The sequence below is a fragment of the Mustela nivalis genome (assembly GCF_964662115.1).
Source record: "Mustela nivalis genome assembly, chromosome: 19".
Taxonomy (NCBI): Eukaryota; Metazoa; Chordata; class Mammalia; order Carnivora; family Mustelidae; genus Mustela; species Mustela nivalis.
The window spans coordinates 37173499-37196714 of record NC_139038.1 but is presented as its reverse complement, the minus strand read 5'-3'; the positions used below and the strand labels follow the sequence as shown (position 1 = coordinate 37196714).

The 23216-nt window shown below is 57.7% G+C and overlaps 1 protein-coding gene across 1 annotated transcript; it reads right to left on the bottom strand.

Annotated features, from left to right (window-relative positions):
- Window positions 1-12671: 12671 nt before the first annotated feature.
- Window positions 12672-14920, bottom strand: ZG16B (zymogen granule protein 16B). Its single transcript, XM_082713421.1, has 4 exons — window positions 14807-14920; window positions 14635-14717; window positions 14286-14385; window positions 12672-13105 (listed from the first exon to the last, which is right to left on the bottom strand). The coding sequence occupies exons 2-4, from the start codon at window positions 14687-14689 to the stop codon at window positions 12754-12756; spliced, it is 507 nt and encodes a 168-aa protein (XP_082569547.1). The 5' UTR covers window positions 14690-14717; window positions 14807-14920; the 3' UTR covers window positions 12672-12753.
- Between the last annotated feature and the right edge of the window lie 8296 nt (window positions 14921-23216).

Here is a 23216-nt window from a genome sequence, read left to right as displayed (position 1 = left end):
CCAGTCATGACACAGTCCACCCAGGGACAGCAGCAGCCCCACAGGTGAGGGACTCAGCCCCAGCCCCTCCCCAGACGCCAGTCCCCAGTCCTGTGCTTCCAATCACAGCCTGCAGAGTGGAACATCCCTCCTCCTCCTCGGTCCCTCCTCCTCCTCGGTCCCTCCTCCCCCTCGGTCCCTCCTCCCCAACCCTCTCAGTGGACTAGAGCAGCTTACAGGTCTCAGGGAAACACACACGCTTCCCAGTGCATTGATGGGTTGGACCGTGTGAAGCAGAGGCTGCCTGAGGGCCTGGGAGAGAGCAGCCTATCCCTGTGACGCCTGCTTTCCGACTCCCAGCAGCCAGAATGGTGGGGACACAACTGCTTGTCTGCACCACCCTGCCCCGGTCTGTGCAGTCGCAGCCCGAGTGGGTCAGGACAGCGTCTGACCGTGGTAGACCATGAAGAGGTAGTCCTTTACCCCAGGGAGTATGAGAGGCATTTCTCCTGCTTGTGCGGAGGATAGCCTAGGCTCAATTGAGGCAGTCTAGGGTGATGCCTTTCCTGCTGGGATTATTGTTAAAAAGAAATCCAAGGGGCACCTGGGTGGCCCAGTGGGTTAAAGCCTTTGCCTTCGACTCTGGTCATGATCTCAGGGTCCTGGGATCGAGCCTCACGTCAGGCTCTCTGCTCATCAGGGAGCCGCCCCCCCCCAACCCTGCTCTCTGCCTGCCTCTCTACCTACTTGTGATCTCTGTCAAATAAGTTAAAAAAAAAAAAATCTTTAAAAAAGAAATCCCAGGCCCCAAATGGTATCACTTGGGCCAAGTCTCCCACCTGGAGTTTAACACCCGACACGCGTGGCTCCCCCAGAAACAATCTTTTTTTAAAAGTTTTTTTTTTTTTTTAAGATTTTATTTGTTTGTGAGAGAGAGAGAACACAAGCACGGGGAGCAGCAGGCTCGCCGCTGAGCAGGGAGCCCGACTCGGGACTTGATCCCAAGCTTAGGAACATGACCTGAGCCAAAGGCAGACGCTTCACCAACTGAGCCACCCGGGCACCCCCAGAAACATGGTCTTAAGCGGCTGGTGGGAGCTTTTTGGCAGGCACTGGTGAGGTCATCTGCCCTCCCAAGCCTGGCCATCCCCTAAAGAAGGTGTGGAAAGCCACCTCAGACCCCTGTCCTGCCCCAGGGGGAAAGCAGCCTTCCCCAGAGCCATCCTTCCTTTCCTGTGCTGCTCACTCCCTGCCCCCGCTTCTCCTAAACATTCTCCATTGGGTGCAGCCCCGAGCTCCCCACTGCCAGGCCCGCACATCGCTGATAACGCAAGCCAGTCTTCACGTTTCCTCCTCTGGATTTTGTTTCTTAACGTGATCTGTGTTCCCAGAAGTGTCCTTAGAGCTGGAGAACTCTGCAGTCCACCCAGCAGTGACTCAGCTGCCAGGGCTCCCGGCCTCTCAGAACCCCCCGATTTTCAGTCTCTGCACCCCTGGCCTGTCACCATGGCTGCCAGCTGGGCATTTAGGACTGAATCTCCTCACTCTGGCCAGTGGCACAACCACCACCCCCTACCCTCCCTGCCAGTGACCCAGGGGCTGCTCCCAGGGCCCTGGCAACCATTGCCAGCTTGGTAATGTGTGTTTGAAGCAGGGACAAAGCCAGACCTGTGGGACCGGCTCAGCATTTGGGCATTCGCACACCCTCCATCCCGATAAGCTCCCTTGGCCTCTGTGAGGCAAGGGGGACCTGCTTTCAGTCCAGTTAGTCTGCGGAGGGCTGAGAGAGGCAGCCACGGTGTCCCCTTGCCCCTCCTCTCCCTGGGGGTGTCTCTGAAACATTCTGTGGAGGAGGGAGTTCGGGGCTGACTGGAGCCCTGGCTGGGGGAGAGGACAGTGCGGGGCAGATATGTGGGATGGTCCTGCGGCATCGGCCCTTTGGGGCCCAGACCAGCCCCAGCAGCCTCGGGGAAGCTGCCCAGAAGGCTTGCTGCCTCAGCCACACACTGGACATGTTCTGGGATGTTCCCTGGCCCTGTCGAGTGCCCCTCAGAGCCTCTCCTCTGCTGTCCCTCCCCTCCCCCCCCTTCCTCTGCCTCCTGGACAGGGCTTCCGGCCCTGCTGAGTCTGTCCCTCCTGGTGACTTCCTCTTGCTGCTCACTTCTCTGTGCTCTTTTGTTAAACCTCCAGCTCTTTCCTCTGCACGAGGCCCTTCCAGAAAGCAGTGAGGAGAGGACAGGGAGGATCACAGGTAATGTCCCTCACTTCCTCGGCCTCTTTGCTGCATTTGATAATGGCCGTGTCCCAGCGTCATCCCCACCACCCAGGAGCTGCAGTTCACTGTCCAGGGCCGAGGACCCATCTCCCAGGTGACCGCTGACTGCCCAGGGCCGTGGTACCACATCCCGTGTGCTGCGCATGTCCATTATGGGCGTGCATGTGTGTGCATGTGTGCGCAGGTCTGTGCGTGCTCCTGGGAGCCCAGACTTTCAGGGCGGTAGGTAGGCAGTGAGACTACTCAGCTCCTGACCCCCACAGGTGACTCCCGCCAACGCCTCCCACCCCCTAGCCTCCTCCCTCTCCCAAGACCAATGAGAGGGAAGGAGCCCAAACCTGCCGCCAAACCCACGGGAAGATTTTCCCAGCTGTTTACCACTGCAGCCCAGACACAAGCCCCTTTGTCTCTGTCCCTCGGGTCCCCCCAGAGGTGGTGTGTGGGGAGGATTTAGAAGACTGACCTTTCTGATCGTAACACCCCACCCCTGACCCCCACTGACTGCAGCAGACAAAGGAGGTTCTCTTGTGCTTGGGGCTGGAGTAGGGGGTCCGGGTTCCTGGTGGGGTGGGGCGTAGGGGGTCCTGGTGCCTGGCAAGGGGTGGGGTAAGCTGTCCTGTGCCCAGTGAGGAGCATAGGGGTTCCTGGATCCTAGTGAGGGGAGCGGGTGGGTCCTGGCCCTGAGGAGGCGGGGTGGGAGGCAAGCATGGAGGGCTCTCATTCAGCCCCTGGCCCCTAGTTGCCGTGCATCCGCCCTCACAACAGAATATCTCCCAGGGGGACACCTGGGTGGCTCAGGGGGTTAAAGCCTCTGCCTTCGGCTCAGGTCATGATCCCAGGGTCCTGGGATCTAGCCCCGCATCGGGCTCTCTGCTCAGCAGGGAACCTGCTTCCTCCTCTCTCTGTGCCTGCCTCTCTGCCTACTTGCGATCTCTGTCTGTCAAATAAATAAATAAAATCTTTAAAAAAAAAAAAAAAAAGAATATCTCCTGGGACACTCCCCAGTCATGATTGATGAGTTGGTGGACCCTGGGAGGCCTAGTAGGCCCTGGGCTGAGTCTGGGTACCTCCCAGAGACACATTAGGGCCAGGAGCCGCACAGCTCAATGTTGTATAAGAAGGAAAGGTTCGTGTGGCGGTGGAGCCAGTACATGGATAAGGAAGTAGTTACATTTACTCGAATGTTCCTGAAGGCTGACTTTTTTTTTTTTTTAAAGATTTTATTTATTTATTTGTCAGAGAGAGAGAGACAGCAAGAGCGAGCACAGGCAGACAGAATGGCAGGCAGAGTCAGAGGGAGAAGCAGGCTTCCTGCGGAGCAAGGAGCCCGATGTGGGACTTGATCCCAGGACGCTGGGATCATGACCCGAGCCGAAGGCAGCTGCTTAACCAACTGAGCCACCCAGGTGTCCCCTGAAGGCTGACTTTGGCATGAAAGCCAGCTGTGAGGAAGAGGACCCTGGCACAGGATAAACAGCCCCTTCTTCAGCCTGGACCGCGGGCTCAGGTCTGGCAGGGACCTCATCTCTGAGCTTGTTGTGAGTCACCGAGAAGGAAGTCACAGATGGGAGGACCCAGCCTGCGAGAAGCCCGTGCTGTGGTGTGCTGAAGCCCCGGGCCCTTGGGGCACAGGAACCCCCAGGAAGATGGGAGTGTAGTGCCCGCCCCGCAGGTGTGTGCCAGGGTTCGTGCAGGAGCGCTTGGGAAGCCACCGAGCGTCGGGCCTGGCCCCGAGCAGGTGCATGATGGATGTTAGCGTTGCTCTGTGCGTCCGTCCGCCAGTCCCCTGGTTCCAGGAGAAAGATCCATACGGACACGTGTGCACTCGAGGGCCGGTGGCCTCTGGCTCAGAATTACTCTGCCCGGCACCCCTGAGCCTCAGCTCCCACACGACCCCCTACAAACAACGGGGGCTGCGTCTCTCGTCTCCTGTCTAGGTCCAGGTCGCCCCCGGTAGCTTTTCTCCTGAACCTCTTTGGCCTCAGATTCTTTCTTCCCTACCGCCAGCTTCTATAGCCAGGAGCCCTGTTCATCACACTTAACCCTTTATACGCCTGAATCCATCCTATTTTTTTTTAAGTTTATTTTTTAGTATTTTTTTTAAAGATTTATTTATTTGACAGACAAAGATCACAAGTAGGCAGAGAGAGAGGAGGAAGCAGGCTCCCTGCTGAGCAGAGAGCCCAGTGCAGGGCTCGATCCCAGGACCCTGAGATCATGACCCGAGGCAAAGGCAGAGGCTTTAACACACTGAGCCACCGAGGTGCCCCTATTTTTTAGTATTCTTTATACCCAATGTAGGGCTTGAACCCACAAGCCCGAGATCAAGGGTTACACGCTCCTCCAACTGAGCCGGCCAGGGACCCTGCCTAAATGCATTTTAAAACCCTAGAAGTTGGTCTGCCTAGGTGGCTCAGTGGGTTAAGCATGTATCTTCAGCTCGGGTCATGATCTCCAGGTCCGGGGATTGAGCCCCGTGTCAGGCTCCCTGCTCAGCGATGAGTCTGCTTCTCCCTCTCCCTGTGCTTATGCTCTGCCTTTCTGTTTCTCTCTCCAATGAATAAAGAAAAAAAAAATCTTAGGGCGCCTGGGTGGCTCAGTGGGTTAAGCCATTGCCTTCGGTTCGGGTCATGATCTCGGGGTCCTGGGATCGAGTCCCGCATCGGGCTCTCTGCTAGGCGGGAAGCCTGCTTCTCTCTCTCTCTCTCCCTGCCTCTCTGCCTACTTGTGATCTCTGTCAAATAAATAAATAAAATCTTTAAAAGAAAATCTTAAAATAAAACACCGGAAGTAGATACACCAGAATGTCAGCAGTGGGTCCCTCTGGGTAGTGGGACTTCTTTCCAGTGTAATTCCTGCAGTGTACACGTAGGACTTTTGTAATGAGAAAAAACATTCCAGAACTGCATTTCATGGAAGAGTTGATGGCAGCTTCTGTTCCCTCTCCCCCAGCTGCCAGTGTTTTGCCAATTTGGGAACATCCGAAATGTCTTTAGCCTCTTCATCGAGGGACCTTGGTGTCACAGTGGCAGGGACCTTTCAAACTTTCAGTGACAAAGTTAAGGCCTCGGAGAAAATGCTTCCACAGAACAGACACACTGGGCGCACGTCCCTGGGGGGCCCGAGGGTGCGCCCAGGCCACCCCAGGTGAAGCCGGGAATGGGCTGGAGCTCTCCTTACTGAGTCGTCAGCAAGTCACCCACTGCTCCCTTCACCTCATACACCGGATGACAGCCAGAGGAAAAGGGAGCTCCGTATAAAATACCAAACAACTCGGCAAAGGTTCGGTGTGAGACGTCAGCGAGGAAGACCAGGGGAGCAGGCAACAGAGGTGTAGAAAGACATTCTGTGGCGGCAGTGCCCGAATGGCCTAAATGTGGGAGCTTGACAATGCCAAGTGCTGGCCGCCTGGAGGGCGCGGGTGCTGCCGTTGGGAACGCAGAATGGCCCACCACCCTGGAAAGCTGTCTTGCCATTTCTTCTTAACTTAAACCTGCGCTGACCACGTGAGCCATCAATCCCACTGCTGGACGTTCCCCCGGGAGCAATGGAAACGGCGTGTCCCAAAGATTCGTGCACGCACATCCACAGAAGCTTTATTCATAACATCCCAGACAGCCCGCCCCGCTGTCGGTCGGCTGGTCCGCAGACAGATGCACACGGTGCTACGCTCGACAGGGAGGGAACCAGTGAGGTCTGAGTCACAGGGACAAACTGAGCCAGGGCGCTGGGCAGAGGAGGCTGGACATATAGGAGCACGTACCATGTGACCTTGCTGATTTGAAGTTTTAGAGAAGACAACACAATTTAGAGGGAGAAAACAAACCAGATGAGTGGTTCTCTGGACCTGGATTTGGGAGAAGATGGGCTCCAGGGGTCCTGCAGCGGTGACAGACACTTTCTCTGTTTTGAGCGTAGTGGCAGTGACACCGCTGGGTACGTCTGTCAAATTTTTATCAGACTTCACTGTGAACGTAGCTGCGTTTCACTGCATGCGTTTCACTTTGGGAAACCAGAACAGGAAAACTCAAGGGGAACGTGGCTGACCCTCAGCACTGTCGCGGGCACCAGACCTAACTCGACAAAACCGTCCGCACGCAGACACCAAAGCAGGGAGCAGACTTCTCTGTGCAACCGGTCTGAGGTCCATCAGACAGCTGGGAAGTACCCGGAGTGAACGCTTCCTGGGTTTGGGGTCTGGGGCCCCCGTTGGAGCACTGAGGAGCTTCTGGGGCTGGGGGACCGCGGCAATGCCACACGGCAACACAGGCCCTAAGTGTCGCCACGGCATATGCTTTAAAATGGCTTCCGTGGCAAATCTCATGTGTCTTTCACCACAATAAAAGTATCTGCCAGGGGGCGCCTGGGTGGCTCAGTGGGTTAAGCCGCTGCCTTCGGCTCAGGTCATGATCTCAGGGTCCTGGAATAGAGTCCCGCATCGGGCTCTCTGCTCGGCAGGGAGCTTGCTTCCTCCCCTCTCTCTCTCTGCCTACTTGTGATCTCTCTCTGTCAAATAAATAAATAAAATCTTTAAAAAATAAAAAGTATCTGCCAGCCTCATGCAGCCATGAATTGATAGGGAAAGCGTCACTGAACACCCCTTCGCTGGAAAGCCCAGAGCAATGGGGACCAGGGTTGGGGAGCAGGATCCCAGAGAAGATACTCCGGGCCCAAAGGCATGCCGGGATGGGGGCTCAGACCTCCGGCTGTGAGGTTTGGAGCTCCAGGGAGATGGATGCCACTCTGGACGCCATCAGACTCACGAGGGGTGGAAGGGAGCGGGCTGTGGGACAGACCGAAGCACCTAGCCCGTGGTTCTCAGCCTTGGCCTCCCGCAGTTTGGGGGCAGAGAGTTCCTTTTTGCCTCTGTGTTTGTGGGGGCCATCCTGTGTGTTGTAGGGTATGTGCCGATGTCCCTGGCCTCTATCTCCACGAGGTCTGTGACACCTACTTGGTTGTGACAACCCAAAATGTCTCCCAACATGGCTGGAAGTCCCCTGTGGGCACCATCACCCCCAGTGGGAAGCACGGCCCTAAGCCGAGGGCGTTGGCCCTAGCCGTGGGACAGTCTGTGGCTCTCCATGAAGCTGAGTTCCCGGACGGAGAGTCTCCCCAGGGTCAGGGGCCCGCTCTGCCCCGTCCCGGTCCTCCCTGGAGAAGCGCCCCATCTGTAAAACAGAGCTTCATACCGAATACCCTCTGTCACCAGAGAAGTCACTGTGACTGGCTGGTCTTCTTGTGCAGCCTCCTGATGGACCCAAGGCCCTGGAAACAGCGAGCAAGCCCGTCACCGAGGACCCCGACGTCTTGCTGGTAGGGAGCCGCTGGCTGTGGGCTTCTGGCCTCCTCATCCACGAGCTCGGGTCTGGGGCTCTGTTCGGGGACCCCAGCTCTGGTGTGTGGAAGGCTCACCCATTACTTCCCCTCCTGGGCTCCCCGTCGGCTCATCTGTAAAACTGGGCAAACGTCGCTCACTCTCTGTAGGATCGGATGAGACGATAGCCCAGTGCTCGGCTGGGTGATGGGGCAATGGTGACGATAAAGCAAGCTCTGGCTGCCTGGTCCCTGGGGCAGTCCTGGTTCTTAGCCAGACGAGATCCCGGCCCTCCCTCCCTCCCTCCTTCCCAGAAGGTGCCTCTGGGAGGCGGAAAGGAGGAACCTGAAAGGGCAGCCAAACCCGCAAAAGGGTTCCCAGCCTGGGGCTCAGCGGTGGAACCACGAGCCCTTTGTCAGCGGCCTCCGGGTGCCCTTTCCTGAGAGCAGCTCACTGGAGGGCTCAGCTGGCCCCTCTGGGCCCTCGGCCCCCACTCCTGTCATCCCAGCAGCCCTACGGGGAGACTCTCCCAGGCCTTGGGGGGAGGCTGCCCATCGCCACCCCGGCCCCCTCCCCAGGGTTGGCCGCCCCTTCCCGTCAGCCAGGAGTGCCAGGGGCGGGGAGCCCCCGGGCATATGCTACAGGGACGAGTGGGTGGTGCCCCTGCTCTGGCATCAGAGGGAGCCAGGGGCATGCGGCTGTGCGCTGGGAGACCTTCAGGAGAAGCAGGGCCAGGGAAGGGGCAGGAGCTGGCTGGGAGGGACAAGGAGCCCAGGGGCGCCGGGAGCCCGATGTCGAGTGTCTGTCCTCTGGCATGTCTGTGGGGGTGGGATGGGCAGCAGTGAAGGTCCTGCTCACGACTTGTCCCTGGGATTGAGTCTGGCCTTGGCCGCTGACTCCCTGAGTGACCTCGGGGAAGGTGCTAAATGTGTCCCCAGCTGATTCTTCAGCTGTGAGATGGGACTGAAGCAGGGATGTGACCTTGTGAGGCCTGGGCCGAGGGAGTGCTGGGACAGCAGGCCACCTATGAGTCCCCGGAAGCTGCAGCGGGGAGGGGACCGCAGACGAGCTTAGGCAAGTAAATCCCTGGGGCAGAAAGTGTTCTCTTGCTCTAGGCAGATGCTTCGACATCTCTGCCCCCTCGAGGGGCCCGAGGGGCCCGTCTCAGGCAGGACCTGTTTGCTTTTTTTTTCGCCCCCGTCCAGGGCTCGGCCGGTGCAGCTTGGGTGCTCAGAGCCAACACGAGCCCCTCAGCTTTGGGCCATCCCTCGCCTCGGTTAATGTCACCATGGGTGACCATCCCTCCCCACCCCTCCTTTGCTCTCCCCATGTCCTGTGGGCTTGGCTGGGCTGTAGGGCTCACTTCCTGGGGGCTGGGAGCTGGAATGCAGCAAGTGCCCGTGCCAGAAGTGCCATCTTCAGTGCCCCTCACGGTGGGGGCGGTTGGGCAGCGCCCGGGCGAGGGGCTCAGCCCACGTGCAGCTGGCGGGACCTGCATGGCGTTTGGAGGCGAGGCCGGAGCAGAAGAGGAGGCATGATTGGCCCATCTGGGGACTGGCTCAGGGAGCAGGGCGGAAAGGGGCCTCAGGAAACACTCTCTCCTTGGACCCGCTGCAGACTTCGAATGCCCAGCGTGCAGTGAAAACACAGGGCTCCTTGAGTCACAACTTGTCAAGAACTTCAGGATGATGATGTCAGAGCACCCAGCCAAAGCGGGGCCCTTCTGTGCAGCTGTGTGGGTGACACCCCATGACACTGTCCTGGGTGCCATCTTCTCATTAAGTCTCTGAAGCCTGTAGGAAACACAGGTTCCCCTCATGTCCTTGTGCCCAGCCTACAGGACCCCTCCCTCCCAACCTCGCCTCTGCAGAACCTCCTGGGAGCTCCTTCCGTGTCCTGTTGCTCCTGACCTTGAGGCCTCCTGGCCTCTCTGGTCCTGCCTGCAGCCCACTCCCCCACCCCCCAAGACGTGGCCCCTCCCTGCCCCTCCCCCAGCTGTCCCGCATGCAGCCCGCAGCCTGGCACACCTGCCCAGTGACAGAGGTGACAGAGCTGGACCCGCCCTCTCTCCTTTCTGTCCCCCCTCACCCCCACCCCCGCCCCCGCCTCCTGCTTCCCATCTTCCAGACACATTTTCGAGACACACCTGCCCTTGAGAGGCACTGAGGGAGCTCCCACGGATACGTGGGGCAGAGGAGAGTAGGGGAGAGCTGGGGATCCAGATCTAGGCAAGGGCTGAGCAAAACTCGGGGCTCCAGAGGGTCCCCAGATGTGCTGACTCTGCAGTACTTCCCGAAGCTGAAGCCCCCAGAGCAGGCCTGACCTGGGCCCCCTGCCCCGCCATGGCCTGGGGTGCTGGAGGGAGGAGGGAAGGACACAGGCTTCGGGGCAGGCTGCTGATAAAAGCACTGAAAGCTCAGGAAGAATCATAAGTGCGGGGCATCGGGATGGGAGCGAGTGAAGGATCCCCTCTTTCTGGGGCCTCAGGGTCTCAGAGGTCAGCGGCAGGCACCCCCTCAGGAGAACTCTCAGTCCCCAGACCTCCCTAGGTCTCCGCTCGTCACACTCAACTCCGTCCCCTCCACAGGTCCCTTGCCCTGTCCTAGAAGGGCCCATGTTCCTGACGGTTCCATTCCTGACCGCTCCCACTGGCTTGTCTAAGGACCCCTCCTCTGGCAGCACACGATGTGTCTTGGGTTAGGGTTGCCAGATCCAGCAAATGAAAATACAGAAGCCCCAGTTAAATTTGAATTCCAGGAAAACACAAAAAAACCCTTTAGTATAACGTATATCCCGTGCAGTGTCTGGGATATACTTATATTTAAAAATAAATAAATAAATATTTTTTATATTTACATATATATATATTTAGGATGTAGTTACACTTTTATTTTTTTTTTAAGATTTTATTTATTTATTTGACAGACAGAGATCCACAAGTAGGCAGAGAGGCAGGCAGAGAGAGAGAGAGAAAACAGGCTCCCCCTGAGCAGAGAGCCCGATGCGGGGCTCGATCCCAGGACCCTGAGATCATGACTCGAGCCGAAGGCAGAGGCTTTAACCCACTGAGGCACCCAGGTGCCCCTGTAGTTACACTTTTAAAAATGCAGTGGTTGATACTTACTTCGGTAAAACATTATTTATTTATCTGAAATGCTGAAATTTGTGTATCTGGCAACCCTCCTTGAGAGGCGTCTGGGAATATCAGAGTGGGAAGGAGCCGGAGCCGGGAGCTTGGGGGGATGGCCGTCGGGTCATCTCTAGGCCTGTGCTTTGCAGTCAGTGGGTCTGACTGCCCGGAGCCAGCCCCTTTGTCTGCGTCTCCTCCTTCTCCAGCCCCTGCCCTCTCGCCTGTCCTCCTCCCTTCCCGTCTGATCTGGTCACAAGGCAGCGACTGCTTACCCTCTTCAACACTGTCCCATTTCTGACCGTCCTTGTTGCCATACAGGGGTGGGGGGCCACTGGGAGGTAGGGTCCTCCCTTGAAGCTGCCAGCCCTGAGAAAATCCCCTGTGGAAAGGGTCAGGAGTCTCCTACTGAAAAGAGATTTTCCTTTGAGCAATCCAGGGGCAAGAAATGACGCTTGACCTCGGGCACCAGGGAGCCGCTGTCGAGGGAGGGTGGAGAGCCCCAGTCCAGGGGCTTTTCTACAACACTGGAGGAAAACAGTCAGATGAGCTCGTCAAAATGTGTCCTCACAAATTCTCCAAATCCCCTTTACTACTGACAGATCCCGGGGCACATCTGAAAATGCCTGTAACTTTGAAGTCCGGACAAGTGTCATTGTCAAGGTCATGAACACTGCTGATGAGCGTGGTGTGGTCACACGCAGATGTGAAGGAAACACCGAATTTCCAGTAGGAAACACCCAAAATAAACAGGTATCTTTCCCCCCACCCCCAGCCACATTCATGGATTCTCTGAAATTTGCCCACGGACCCCAGACGAGAACCACAAAGTGGGTCCCAAGCAGCCTTTCAAAGGGTAAGAAGCAGAACAGAGAAAAATGTCAGCAAGGGTCTGGGGTTCCCAGCCCAAGTGAACCCCGGCCTTGCTGCCCGCCACTGTGTGATGCAGGCCAGGCTGCTGGGCTCTCTGTGCCTCAGTTTGCTCGTTTTCCAGGCAGGAGCTGCTGGAGGCCTTGCCCACGGGGTCGCTCGGGTGCAGCCGGACCCGACAGCCCGCGCCGGCAGCCAGCCTTGGCTGTGCGTGTGCTCGGTGGCGCAGTGCAGAACCTGCCTTCCTGCGGTCACCGTCCCCCAGTGTTTGGAAGCCCTGTTTCTGGAGGTCGCTGGGACTCGAGGTTAGCTCTCACGTGGGATCCCGGGCTCGGGATGGGGCACACAAAGAACAGGCGTGCCCGGGGTCTGCACGAGCTCCCAGGCTTCTCTCACAATCACACTTCCAGGAGCCTGTCTTCAGCTGCCTTCGCCCTACTGGTCTCTCTGCCGGGAATGCCCTTGGCTCTGTCTCCACCAGGCCAGGTGTCCCTTCACCTGCAGGCCCAGATGCTGCCTCCTTTCGGAAGGGGTGGGGGACCACTGTGAGGTAGGGTCCCCCCTTGAAGGAAGGAGGATCCCTGGAGGCAGGGTCCCTGCAGCACGCCCCCAATTCCTCTACCTCTACGCAGGTGCCGGACTCAGTGCCCTGCCTGTGTCCCCGTGAATGCAGCTGCCACCACCTGCTTCTGCCTCCACTCCTCACAGGGCACCCTTCAGCCGGACCCCTGGCCTCTTCTCTTAACCGTGAGGGGCTGAGGGAGCCCAGGCCCTGGCAGAGATGCGCTCAGCGAGCGGGGATGTGAATGGCTGGCTTCCCTGAGTCCTGTCACCCACTCGGTGAAGACCAGGACTGAGTCTGGGCCGTCAGAGGCCCACGGACAGGTTTGGGGTCAGGACGGGGTAGGGGGCGTCCTTGGAGCCCAGACTCCCGAAAGATGGGAGATCTCCAAGGCCCAAGGTCTGCACAGGCAGAATCCCCGAGGCCTGGGGCGTCAGACCCACTCCTTCTGCACCCTGTACCTCTACTCCGGAAGCCTCGTCCCCCGCCAACCAGGAAAACTTCGGTCACACCCCGGGCCCAAGGACCACACGTGGAGCCGCCGTTCTCGCAGAAGCATTATTTATTGCCGGATTCCAACTGAGGTCAACTCAGCTCCCCTCAGCCCCCTCGGCTCACCGGGAGCCCTACTTGCATTTAGTCGAGGTAGGGGGTGATGCAGTGGTCTCTTCCTCCTCCTCCTCCTCGGGAGGGTAGTCCCAGCGAAAGCAGAGGCCCGAAAGGCCTAAAATCTTATGCTGACCACAGATTCCTGTGAGCACCTTCCCATCCCCACTGGCCAAGAAGGTGTTGCCACTTTCCCGCCCAAACATGGCATAGCGCCCCCAGTCTGTGGATATGAACAGGAACCGGATAAACACCCTGTGGGAGCCGGAGATGGTATTGATGTGTTCTCCCGGCTGCAGTAGGAACTCCTGGGTCGTCCCACCCGAGGCGCCAAACACCGGGCCCCAGGAGTTGCCACATCGCACCTGGATGCTGGGAGACAGGGTTGGGGGGGTAGCTGGAGGCCAGAGCCGGGCTGGCCCCTACTCCCCAGGCACTCGGTCCCCTTGCGAGGACAGCAGTCCCCTCACTGCTGGTAAACATCCCCAGCCCGCGGACAGAGCTGTCGCCCTCACACCCCTGCTCTGATGCTTTCGGGCCTTGTGGGCTTGGGCTGGTCACCCAGCCTCTCCAGGCCTTGGTTTCCTTCTCTGAAAGCAGTCAGCGAGATCATTCATAAGGGACCCCGCGGGCGGTGTCAGCTGCTGTCACTGCACACAGTGGGGAGCTGTCCCCAGACCCAGCTTGGACTTTGAGCCCCAGTTACTGACTAGACCAGGTCCCAGGCCTGAGAAGCAGGCGACGCCCGTGGTCACCTGGGGGAGTCCGACTAGCTCTGCCCCGCTGACCTCCCTGTTCCCTGCACACGCCTCCTCCCGCTGGCCCCACCTGCGCTCTGTTCCCTCTGACGCCTACTGCTCTCGCCAGGACCCTGGGTATGCAGACCACGGATCCGCCCGGGCCTGGAGCAAGGTTAGGGCAGGGACCAACTCTGGGCCTTCACACATTTCTGCTGACTTGTGTCCCGCCAGTATCCTTTCTGACGTCCCTGCCTTTCCTCAGACTCTCCCCCGGACAGCCCACCCCCGGGCTCCCCGTTGGGCATCTGGAGCAGAGTATCTCGAGCCTCTCAGACTGAGGCTGTTTGGGGTTGAAGGGAGAAAGGAGGGAGGAGCATCATCTCCCCCTCTTTTTTTTTCTTTTTTTAAAGATTTTATTTATTTATTTGACAGACAGAGATCACAAGTAGGCAGAGAGGCAGGCAGAGAGAGAGAGAGAGAGAGAGAGAGGAGGAAGCAGGCTCCCCTCAGAGCAGAGAGCCTGATGTGGGGCTTGATCCCAGGACCCTGGGATCATGACCTGAGCTGAAGGCAGAGGCTTTAACCCACTGAGCCACCCAGGCGGCCCTCCCCCTCTTTTTAGATCAGCCCAGGGAAGCCAGGGGGACTTGCAGACAATGGGAGGGGCTGACGTGCGGGCGGTGGCTGCCGGCTGCCGGCTCCGCAACTCCCAGGGTCATCCGGAGCCGCCGCACAGGCATGCGGGGACGAGGTGCGAAGCCCCCTCCACCGGCTGCTGAGGCCGTGGTGATGGCGCTCCTGGCCCTACTCACCTCTTCACCAGGCCAATGAGATCCACGGCCACCCGGACTCCGGTGATTTCACAGTCACTGGAGGTGCTGAAATATGTGCCTCCTCCGACCCCATACATCTCTAGAGGGACGAGGGGAGCCAGCAGGGGAAGAGAAGGGCACCACAGGCTGACGGGGAGCATGTCCCTGCCCTGAGCTGGACACAGCCCTCAAAACAGCCGTGAGGCTCCAGGACTGGAGTCGTCGGTCTGTGGCGAAGGGTGAGTGTGGCCTTCCCCGGGGGACGGGCTGGGGCCCGGGGTGAGGATGCACCACCCCCCCTCCCCACGGTGGGGGGCAAGCTGGGGGGGTCAGACTCAGTGAGACTTACGCTCTGCCCAGCAGGTGGCGCTCCACAGGAGGCCGAGAGTCAGCCCCAGCAGCATGGCCTCTGGATGGTGAGTCCCAAGGCTCCTGGAGGGAAGAGGACAGGCCCCTGCCTCTGAGTGGGGCCCCCTTTGGACCTCGCCAGGTCCCATCGTGGGAGGGGAGTGCCACCATACCTGACCGTGAGTCTTGTCGCCCAGTCCCAGTGGTACAATGCCTTGTGCCTGGGCACTCTCCCCCCGGTCCTTTATACCCACCTCATCCCCGTGGGCCCCCATCCAGAAGGAAGGAGTGAGGGCCACGGGGGGAGCAGGAAGGAATGGCGGTGAGCGCTCTTCCTGGGGGAATCCCAGAGCCGTCCTGGGGGAGGCTCCCGGACACGCTGTGTTTATTATCTTGGCTTCATGGCCTACACAAACAAAATGGGACAGTGACGAGCGTTTCTCTGCCACCTCCGGGTCTCCCTCCTCAGCACCTGGACTAGAATGGCACTTTAAATGGGGGGTTGCTGAGACACCCCCCCACCAGCTTGGCCAGACAGGTCTGTACCCCATGGAGGAGCTGCAGTCGGGTGCCCACCGGGGCTCCTGCCTTGTGCAGAACCGGCCCCAGGACCTCGTTCAGGCCTTTGTGGAGCTTGGGGTCTTGTGGGCTTCCAGGAGCTCAGGCCCAGCTGTGCCCGGACCGTCAGAGAGAGCTGGACCTTGTGCCCAGCTGCAGGTGGAAGAGACCCCAGAGGCCGGTCCCTCCATGGTATGTCACTTGGAAGACAGTGACGGTACCGGGACAGGCTGGCTGCAACAGGCCTTGGGATGACCCAGGTGCAGAGGATTGGGGAACGGGCGATTCTCTAGGCCAGTGCCCCTGGGCACTCCTGACGTCAGGCTTAAGGGTCAGACATACCTGGGAGGTAACGGGCCACTTGTCGAGGGCTGCGGGTCTCAGGCCCCTACCAGCGCCGCCGCGGGAGCCAGACTGCGTCTAGATCTTGGCTTCCCTGCGTGTGGGGCTTGCTGCCGGGAGCTCCCACCACCCCAACAGACAATCAGGTCATCTGCTGTCCGTGGGCTGTGGTACAGCCCCCTCGTGGGCGTTAGGAGAATTCGGGGGGCCTTCTCCTGCAAGGGCCCGACCATCCAGGCCTTATCTGTGCTGCCAGGTGGACGGGGTTGTTTTGGGCCATGTCCTCCGAAATCACTAAAGATCAGAAACAACACGCTTGTCCATTTGGTGACCGGACACATAAATGATGGTGTTGGCAGTGCAGGGGAGCACTCTGCGGGCTCAGGAAAGGAGGGATGCGTGGCCTGGGCCGGGAGCCAGGCTCAGTGCAGATTGGGTCCCATCAGGTTACAAGAAGTGGGTGCTGAGAATGGCCTTTTATGTGCACAGACCCAGTCTGGACGCGCAGGCTCCTCCTCCTGCTTTCACCAGGATGCCAGTGTTGGGGGACTGGGCACGGCATGGAGACCCTGTCTCAAGGGACCTCCACTCCCTACGTGCCTCCGAGGTACCCAGGCCAGGGGTTAGCAAACTACGGCCCGCGGCCACATCCCGCTTCCAACCCCCATGGTGCACAGCCCAAGAGCTAAGAACACTTCTTAGTTTTCGAAGGTTAGAGACAACTCAAAAGAATAGCGCTTTGTGACACATGAAAGGCCGGTGAAACTCCACTGTCACGGTCCAAAGAAAGTGTTCCAGGCACACAGCCAAGCCCATTCATGGGCACGTCGTCTGGGGCTGCTGTCTCCCCACAGAGCTGGGCCACTGTGACACTCTGTGACCCAGAAAACCTGCCACGTGTGTCCTCTGGCCCTTTACCCACAAAGTCAGCAATCCTGCTGCCTCGCTGGTCCCCAGTCTGGAAGAGAGGCGGTCCCGTCCACAGCATCCCCCAGCCAGCCCCCTGTGGGGAGAGCGAGGGCTGCTTTGGACAGGACCCTTCCTTCTGGGCCTGCGCTGGTCTCTCTGCAGAGGCCCCGTATGGCTCAGCCACCCTCCACTGACTCAGGTTGAAAGCCAAGGGCTCCCCACCTGGCCCCCATGCTCCTCGCCCTCCCAGAGGTCCTCGGGCCCACTGATGGAAGGGGCAGGGACAGCCAATCCCCTCCTGAGGCCCCAGAGCCTCCTGTGAGGCAGAGGCAGTGGAGGTGGCGGAGGCCCAGGACCTTGGCAGACGTGGCTTGGGAGGAGGGGATGGGGGTTGCACAAAGGGGGCTCTGTTTCTCACCCCACTCAATCGCTGGGTGCTTTTGTGGTTGTGGCTGCCAACTCAGGTGCCTCCTTCCTAGTGCCAGGCTGGCTGGGTTTGCGCCCAGGAGAATCTGTGAGAACCGGAACCCCAGGGAGCACTGCCTGGGGGGCGGGGGAAGGCCCCGGGGAGCAGTACCTGGGGGGTAGAGCCCCGGGGAGCGCTGCCTGGGAGGTAGAACTCCGGGGATCCTACTGGGGAGTAGAACTCAGGGGAGCACTGCCTAGGGGGTTGACTAGAAGAGCCAGTCGCTGCCTAGATGACAGGGGTGCCAGGACGTGCCAAAAAGCACACACGAGGGACACTTTCAGAGGGCAGGACTCACGTGCACACACATGTGCTCGCACTCGGACGCACCCTCAAGCTCGCACGCCTGCCCGACTTTGTCCACACACAGGGCCTTACACAGGACCTGCACGTACGCACACATGCACCCCTGCTGAGGGGCCTCCGTCATCCCCCGTGGCGCAGCACTGGCCCTGGGGAGGCTCAACACAGGCCCTTTGTCCCTCAGGGCGAGAGCTCCCCACAAGAGGATTTGCGAGGCCGTAATCCCCACCGAGCACGTGCTTGGACCTCGCTGCCAGGAGCAGAAACAATGCGGCCTTCTCCCAGCAGAGGAGAGGGGCTGGACCAGGTCTCCCTCCCGTCGGGATGTGGGGACTGGGGAGGCCCCTCTGTGCTCTGCAGCCTGCGGCACAGCAGACAAGAAAGCCTCCGGTTCTCACTGATGCCCCGCTCTAAGCTAAACACTTTTTCTCCTTCTCCCCAGAGAAATGCAACTCCTGTTTTGGAAAACCACACATTTTGTCCAATCTTTTACGCAGTTCAAATTACATGGGCCGCCTGGGTGGCTCAGTCGGTTGAGCGTCTGACTTTGGCCCAGGTCATGATCTCGGGGTCCTCGGATCCAGCCCCGTGCAGGGCCCCAGGGCGAGCTCTGTGCTCAGCGGGGAGCCTGCTTCTCCCTCTCCCTCTGCTCTGCTCTCTGCTCGTGCTCACTCTCTCAAATAAATAAATCCTTATTCAGCCCGAAATCTCTGAAGGACAAGATCCCTTGCTTCTTCTACTCTCTGTTGGCTGCCTGCTGGCCCGGGTGCTTCTCGGCTCGTAGCTACACCCCTGCAGTCTCTCCTCCTCCCTCACCTGCGCTGTTCCCCGTGACTGTGGCTTCTTTTCCCGTCTTCCATAAGGACGGCTGCTGTTGTGTTCATTGCCCATTCTATCCAGGAGTGTCTCAGGATCCCTACCTGTGAAGACCCTTTTTCCAAATAAGGTCCCATCAGAGGTTCTGGGTGGACATATCCTTTTGGGGGGACTACAATCTAACCCAACACAGGACATTACCCAGTCAGGCTGAGGCTTGGCTGGGAGCCTCTCCCAAACTCCAGAGCCAGTGCATCCCACCTCCAGATGGCCAGAGCCCCTCCCCCAGGCCCACTGAGGCCCCCACCCCCATCGTCTCAAACCCATCTGCCTCTCTGCTTTGAGAGACCCACCCCATAGCAGGGGTCCAAAACTTAGAGAAGAATTCCCTTTGTAAACATCTTCTCCTTTCCTGGAGTTCAGAGGTCTTGGGGTCCGGGACCCCACCCTGACGCACACCTACCCCATCCTTCCTCTGGCCTGCCCTTGAACCTGCCTGCCCAAACAGACTTCTGCAGCAACATCCAAGCAACGATGCTTACTTCCACATGAGGGCATTTAGGACATTGCTCCCTTCCCTGTCCGTTTGTTTGTTTGTTTGTTTGTTTTCTGCTTTGACTTTTTTGTTGTTATGGTTAGATTACCACTTTTACAAACTGAGAAGCTCTTTTTTTTAAAAAAAAAGATTTTATTTATATATTTGACAGAGAGAGATCACAAGTAGGCAGAAAGGCAGGCAGAGAGAGAGAGAGGAGGAAGCAGGCTCCCTGCTGAGCAGAGAGCCCGATGCGGGGCTCTTCCCAGGACCCTGAGATCATGACCTGAGCCGAAGGCAGCGGCTTAACCCACTGAGCCACCCAGGCGCCCCCCCCCCTTTTTTAAGATTTTATTAATTTGACAGCAAGAGAGCACAAGCAGGGGGAGTTGTAGGCAGAGGGAGAGAGAGAAGCAGGCTCCCAGCTGAACCAGAAACACTCAGTGCGGGACTCGATCCCAGGACCCTGGGATCATGGCCCAAGCTGAAGGCAGAGGCTTAACCCGCTGAGCCACCCACGCCCCTGAAAAGCGTTATTTTTTAACCTATAAGTTTACAAAGGATATGAAAGTGGACACCCTCAGGGTCAAAACAGGCTGGGAGGTGGGTCCCTCTTCCTTTGTTGGAGGAGAGCCCTGGCGTCCTCCTCATTTAAAGTCCTTTGAAGACATGAAGTCCATTTGACGGAAGCATCGAGCCTGTAGACACGTTAGCCAAAGAAATGCTTGGGAGCAGGTGCTGAGATTATAAAGATTCCCCCGAAGATGTGTTTTGTTGTTTTTCAGTAGGCTGTACACCCAGTGCGAAGCGAGCTCGAAGCTGGAACCCATGACCGTGACTGAGATCAAGACCTGAGCTGAGATCCAGTCAGACGCTTAGCTGACGGAGCCTCGAAGGTGCCCCAGACGTGTCGTGTGTAAGGACATTGGTCAACAACCCAGATGTCCAACATGAAGAAATTCCTTCAAAGTTCGGTTCTGGTGATTTTTTTTTTAAGATTTTATTTATTTATTTGACAGACAGAGATCACAAGGAGGCAGCGAGGCAGGCAGAGAGAGAGAGGAGGAAGCAGGATCCCCGCTGAGCAGAGAGCCCGATGCAGGGCTCGATCCCAGAACCCTGGGATCATGACCTGAGCCGAAGGCAGAGGCTCAACCCACTGAACCCCCCAGGCACCCCTCAGTTCTGGTGATCTTTAAGGGTTTCTTCTTTATGCTCCTTTTGTGGACTTGTATGTTGTAAGGAGGACGCATTGATTTTAGAATCACCATCTTGAGGGTATTTGGACATTGCAAGTAGGTCTGTCCCCCGAGCAGGGTACGTGCAAAGTCTCCAGGTGACCGTCCGCTTCTCACATGCGAAGGAGAGCAGTCTGCTCCGTGGGCAGACCGTGGGTGCCTGGCTCTGCACTTTGCCTTGGACTCTGAAAGGGAGACCCTGCTTGAAGTGGAGGGAAGGGATCCCGCAGACACAGAACGGGGCTAACGGCAATGGGGACGCATGGTGGTGGGGGCGGGGTCCTCATCCCATACAAATAAGTATGGGGACGGAAACATTGCTTCGGGCCCCCAAGTCACCTGCATGTTCAGCTACCTGCTTATTTAGCAAACAGGCAGTGAGGGACGCTGCCCCAGAGCCCTGGCCTGCCCTCTAGAAGAGCCCCTGTGCAGCTCCAGCTCAGCAGTGCCCCCTTGTGTCAGAAGGCACACATGGCAGAGACAAGTGCTGAAAGCCCTGAGAGTTTACTGAAGGAAAATCCACCCCAGGAGATGGAGTGTATCAGATCAGGGGCTCCTAGGAGAGGGAGGAACTCAGGGGACTGCTGGGACCCAGCTTGGCCCTGGAGACGTGGGGCAGCGTCTTACAGGTCTCTTGTGAAACTCCCCCCAAGACGAGGGTTCCATGATCAGGTCAGTTTGGGGAACGCTGGCTAATTTTGGCTCTTAGGTTTGCTGCCCTCACCTCTAATGCCCCCTCGATTGCTTTTTTTTCCTCTTCTTTCCAGTAGAAATGGGACATCGACACTGTATTTCTGCCGTTTTGGCATGTTTTATTTATTCTTTCTTGCGTCCACTGCCTCATCCAGCCTCTTTCTCGGGCACCACTTCTAGGAACTGCTTCTTCCGATTCCTCCCAGGAATTTCAGGTTTCAGGCCCCCAGTGATGACACCGGTCCCACCAGGGCAATCCAGGACAGTCTCCCCATGTCACACCACTGGCTCAGCCACGTCTGCAGGGTGTCTTTTGCCACCGAGAGTGACACACTCAGTCTCCGGAGATTAGGACGCCGACATCCTTGAGCTCCGTTCTGTTCCCTGCCGTAGGAACCTCCCTGGGGAAGGGCAGGCGGGAGGTCCCCTTCATCAGCCGTCCCGCCTGAGAATGACATCACGTTGCTCTCCCCTTGACTGGTTGTTAGAGGATCTAGAATTCAACACCCACGTAACTTTGTCTCCGATCTCTGAAGACCCGCTAGCACCAGTTTCTCGCTCTTGTACCAGAATCTTCGTAGCTATTCTATTGTTGCTGATAGCGGCAGTCCTGGCGTTTGTCCTTGGAATGTGGCAGGCAGGTGGCTTGAAAGTGCATCAGCAGACCCTCCTCCATAAGCCTGAGAAAATGTCACCTGTCCACACACCCAACCAACTGGATTCTTGTTTGGTCTTTAAATGCCCTTACTTGGGCGCCTGGGTGGCTCAGTGGGTTAAGCCGCTGCCTTCGGCTCAGGTCATGATCTCAGGGTCCTGGGATCGAGCCCCACATCGGGCTCTCTGCTCCACAGGGAGCCTGCTTCCCTTTCTCTCTCTCTCTGCCTGCCTCTCTGCCTACTTGTGATCTCTGTCTGTCAAATAAATAAATAAAATCTTTAAAAAAATAAATAAATAAATGCCCTTACTGGGTTTTTTTGTGTGTGTGTTTTTGTGTTTTTTTTTTCTTTTTTTTCTGATTACAACACGATAGCAAAGGGGTAGCAAAGGAAATCTGGAATAGGCTTAAAAGAATGGTAAGCGCCTAGACGGCTGTCACCCTTGGATCCCTAGTTGCACCCGACTCTCCACACACTGTGAAATGCACGAAGCTCTGGACTGTGGTTATGCATAGAACCCATCCAAAATACTTCCGTTTCTCCATAGTTATTCTTTTTAAATTTTATTTATTTATTAAAGAGAGAGAGAGAGATCACAAGTAGGCAGAGAGGCAGGAGGAGACAGAGGGGGAAGCAGACTCCCCGCTGAGCAGAGAGCCCGATGTGGGGCTCGATCCCAGGACCCCGAGATCATGACCCAAGCCAAAGGCAGAGGCTTAACCCACTGAGCCGCCCAGGCAGCCCAACTCTGTAATTATTCTTGTTTGCATAAGGGAAATAGTAAATCTTAGTGGCTACCTAAAATATGTGCTCTGGCTTCTACAACTTTTTGGAGAATAGGAAAAAGGAAAAGAAAAAATACGTTGGTATCACCCATAATAGAAGTGAAAAATTATGATGAGTGTCATAAGCTAACATCTGCTCTATGTTCAGAAACTATGTTCAGAAAGTCTGGACTCCAGGGGCTCCTGGGGGGCTCAGGCAACCAGTTAAGCATCTGACTCCTGATCTCAGGGTTGTGAGTTCAAGCCCCACACTGGACTCCACACGGGTCGTGGAACCTACAGAAGGAAGAAAAAGAAAAGAAAGCAAAAATAAAAGACGATACAAGAAAAAAACTTTGACTCCAAGCTGAAGATGTCCTTAAAGGTGAAAGCTGCAGGAACTGACCACAAGGGAAGGCCCCCTCTTGGTTGATACTGGCTGGTGGGAAAGCACACGATAGGAGAGTGGTCACTTATGGTCTGGGGGACTCCCCCCAAGCCTCCACCTTCTTCACCAGACAGGACTCCCATGTTCCCACTACGCATGTCCTCCCCAGCAGTCAGAGTGACTTGAGCTGTCTGTCCACAGTGGAGTGGCATGCCCTGAACCAGCTGTGGGGGAACAAGCAACTCCAGTGGCCACCGGGTCAGGCCCACTGGTCCGTGACAGGGTCCCAACATCAGCTTGGAGGCTGCTGGACCATGCATGCCCAGGCGCACAAGGCCTCTCTCTGCAGCAGGGCCATGTCTTCCCTGGAAGACAGCTGGGAACGGGAATGCCGCAGGGGGTAGGGGCGGGTGGCGGAGTGATGAGCCCGAGTTGCCCACCTGAAGCTGCCGAGTCCCTTCCCAGGATGGCTGAGACCTCTCACCATCTCTGGCCTATCTCAGGAGAGCAAAGGCAGGGGCCGCTACGGGGTGAGTAAACCAGGGACCCAATGCTGCCCCACGATGACCCCCGGGGTGCAGTGTCAACGGTCCCCTGGAGCTCCCTTCCACCCTGGGCCTGGAAACATCCAGTGTGGTCTGTGCCACATGAAGGGGTGGCAGGGGGCTGTGGCTAGACCTCCCGGAGCCCATCACTGATTGCGGGTGGGGTGGTGGGGCATCCCACTGTGAAGGGCACAGGGCTGCATGGTCATGGCTGGGCCATACAGGCTCCGAGACCGCCCATGCAGGAAAGTATGGCCAAGGCCACTTAGTGACAAACGGAGAGCTGGCAGGAAGGACCGTAAGGACTGTGATGAGCAGGATGACAGAGTGGAAGGAGCAAGGTTTCAGCTGAGGCCTGGAGAACAGGGCT

Bases quoted from the DNA above. Each gene is read 5' to 3' on its own strand.
- ZG16B (XM_082713421.1), bottom strand. From the start codon at position 14,689: ATGCTGCTGGGGCTGACTCTCGGCCTCCTGTGGAGCGCCACCTGCTGG. The intron at 14,386-14,634 runs GTAAGTCTCACT...TCGTCCCTCTAG, and splicing joins CGCCACCTGCTGGGCAGAGC to AGATGTATGGGGTCGGAGGA. The intron at 13,106-14,285 runs GTGAGTAGGGCC...CCTGTCTCCCAG, and splicing joins CTCATTGGCCTGGTGAAGAG to CATCCAGGTGCGATGTGGCA.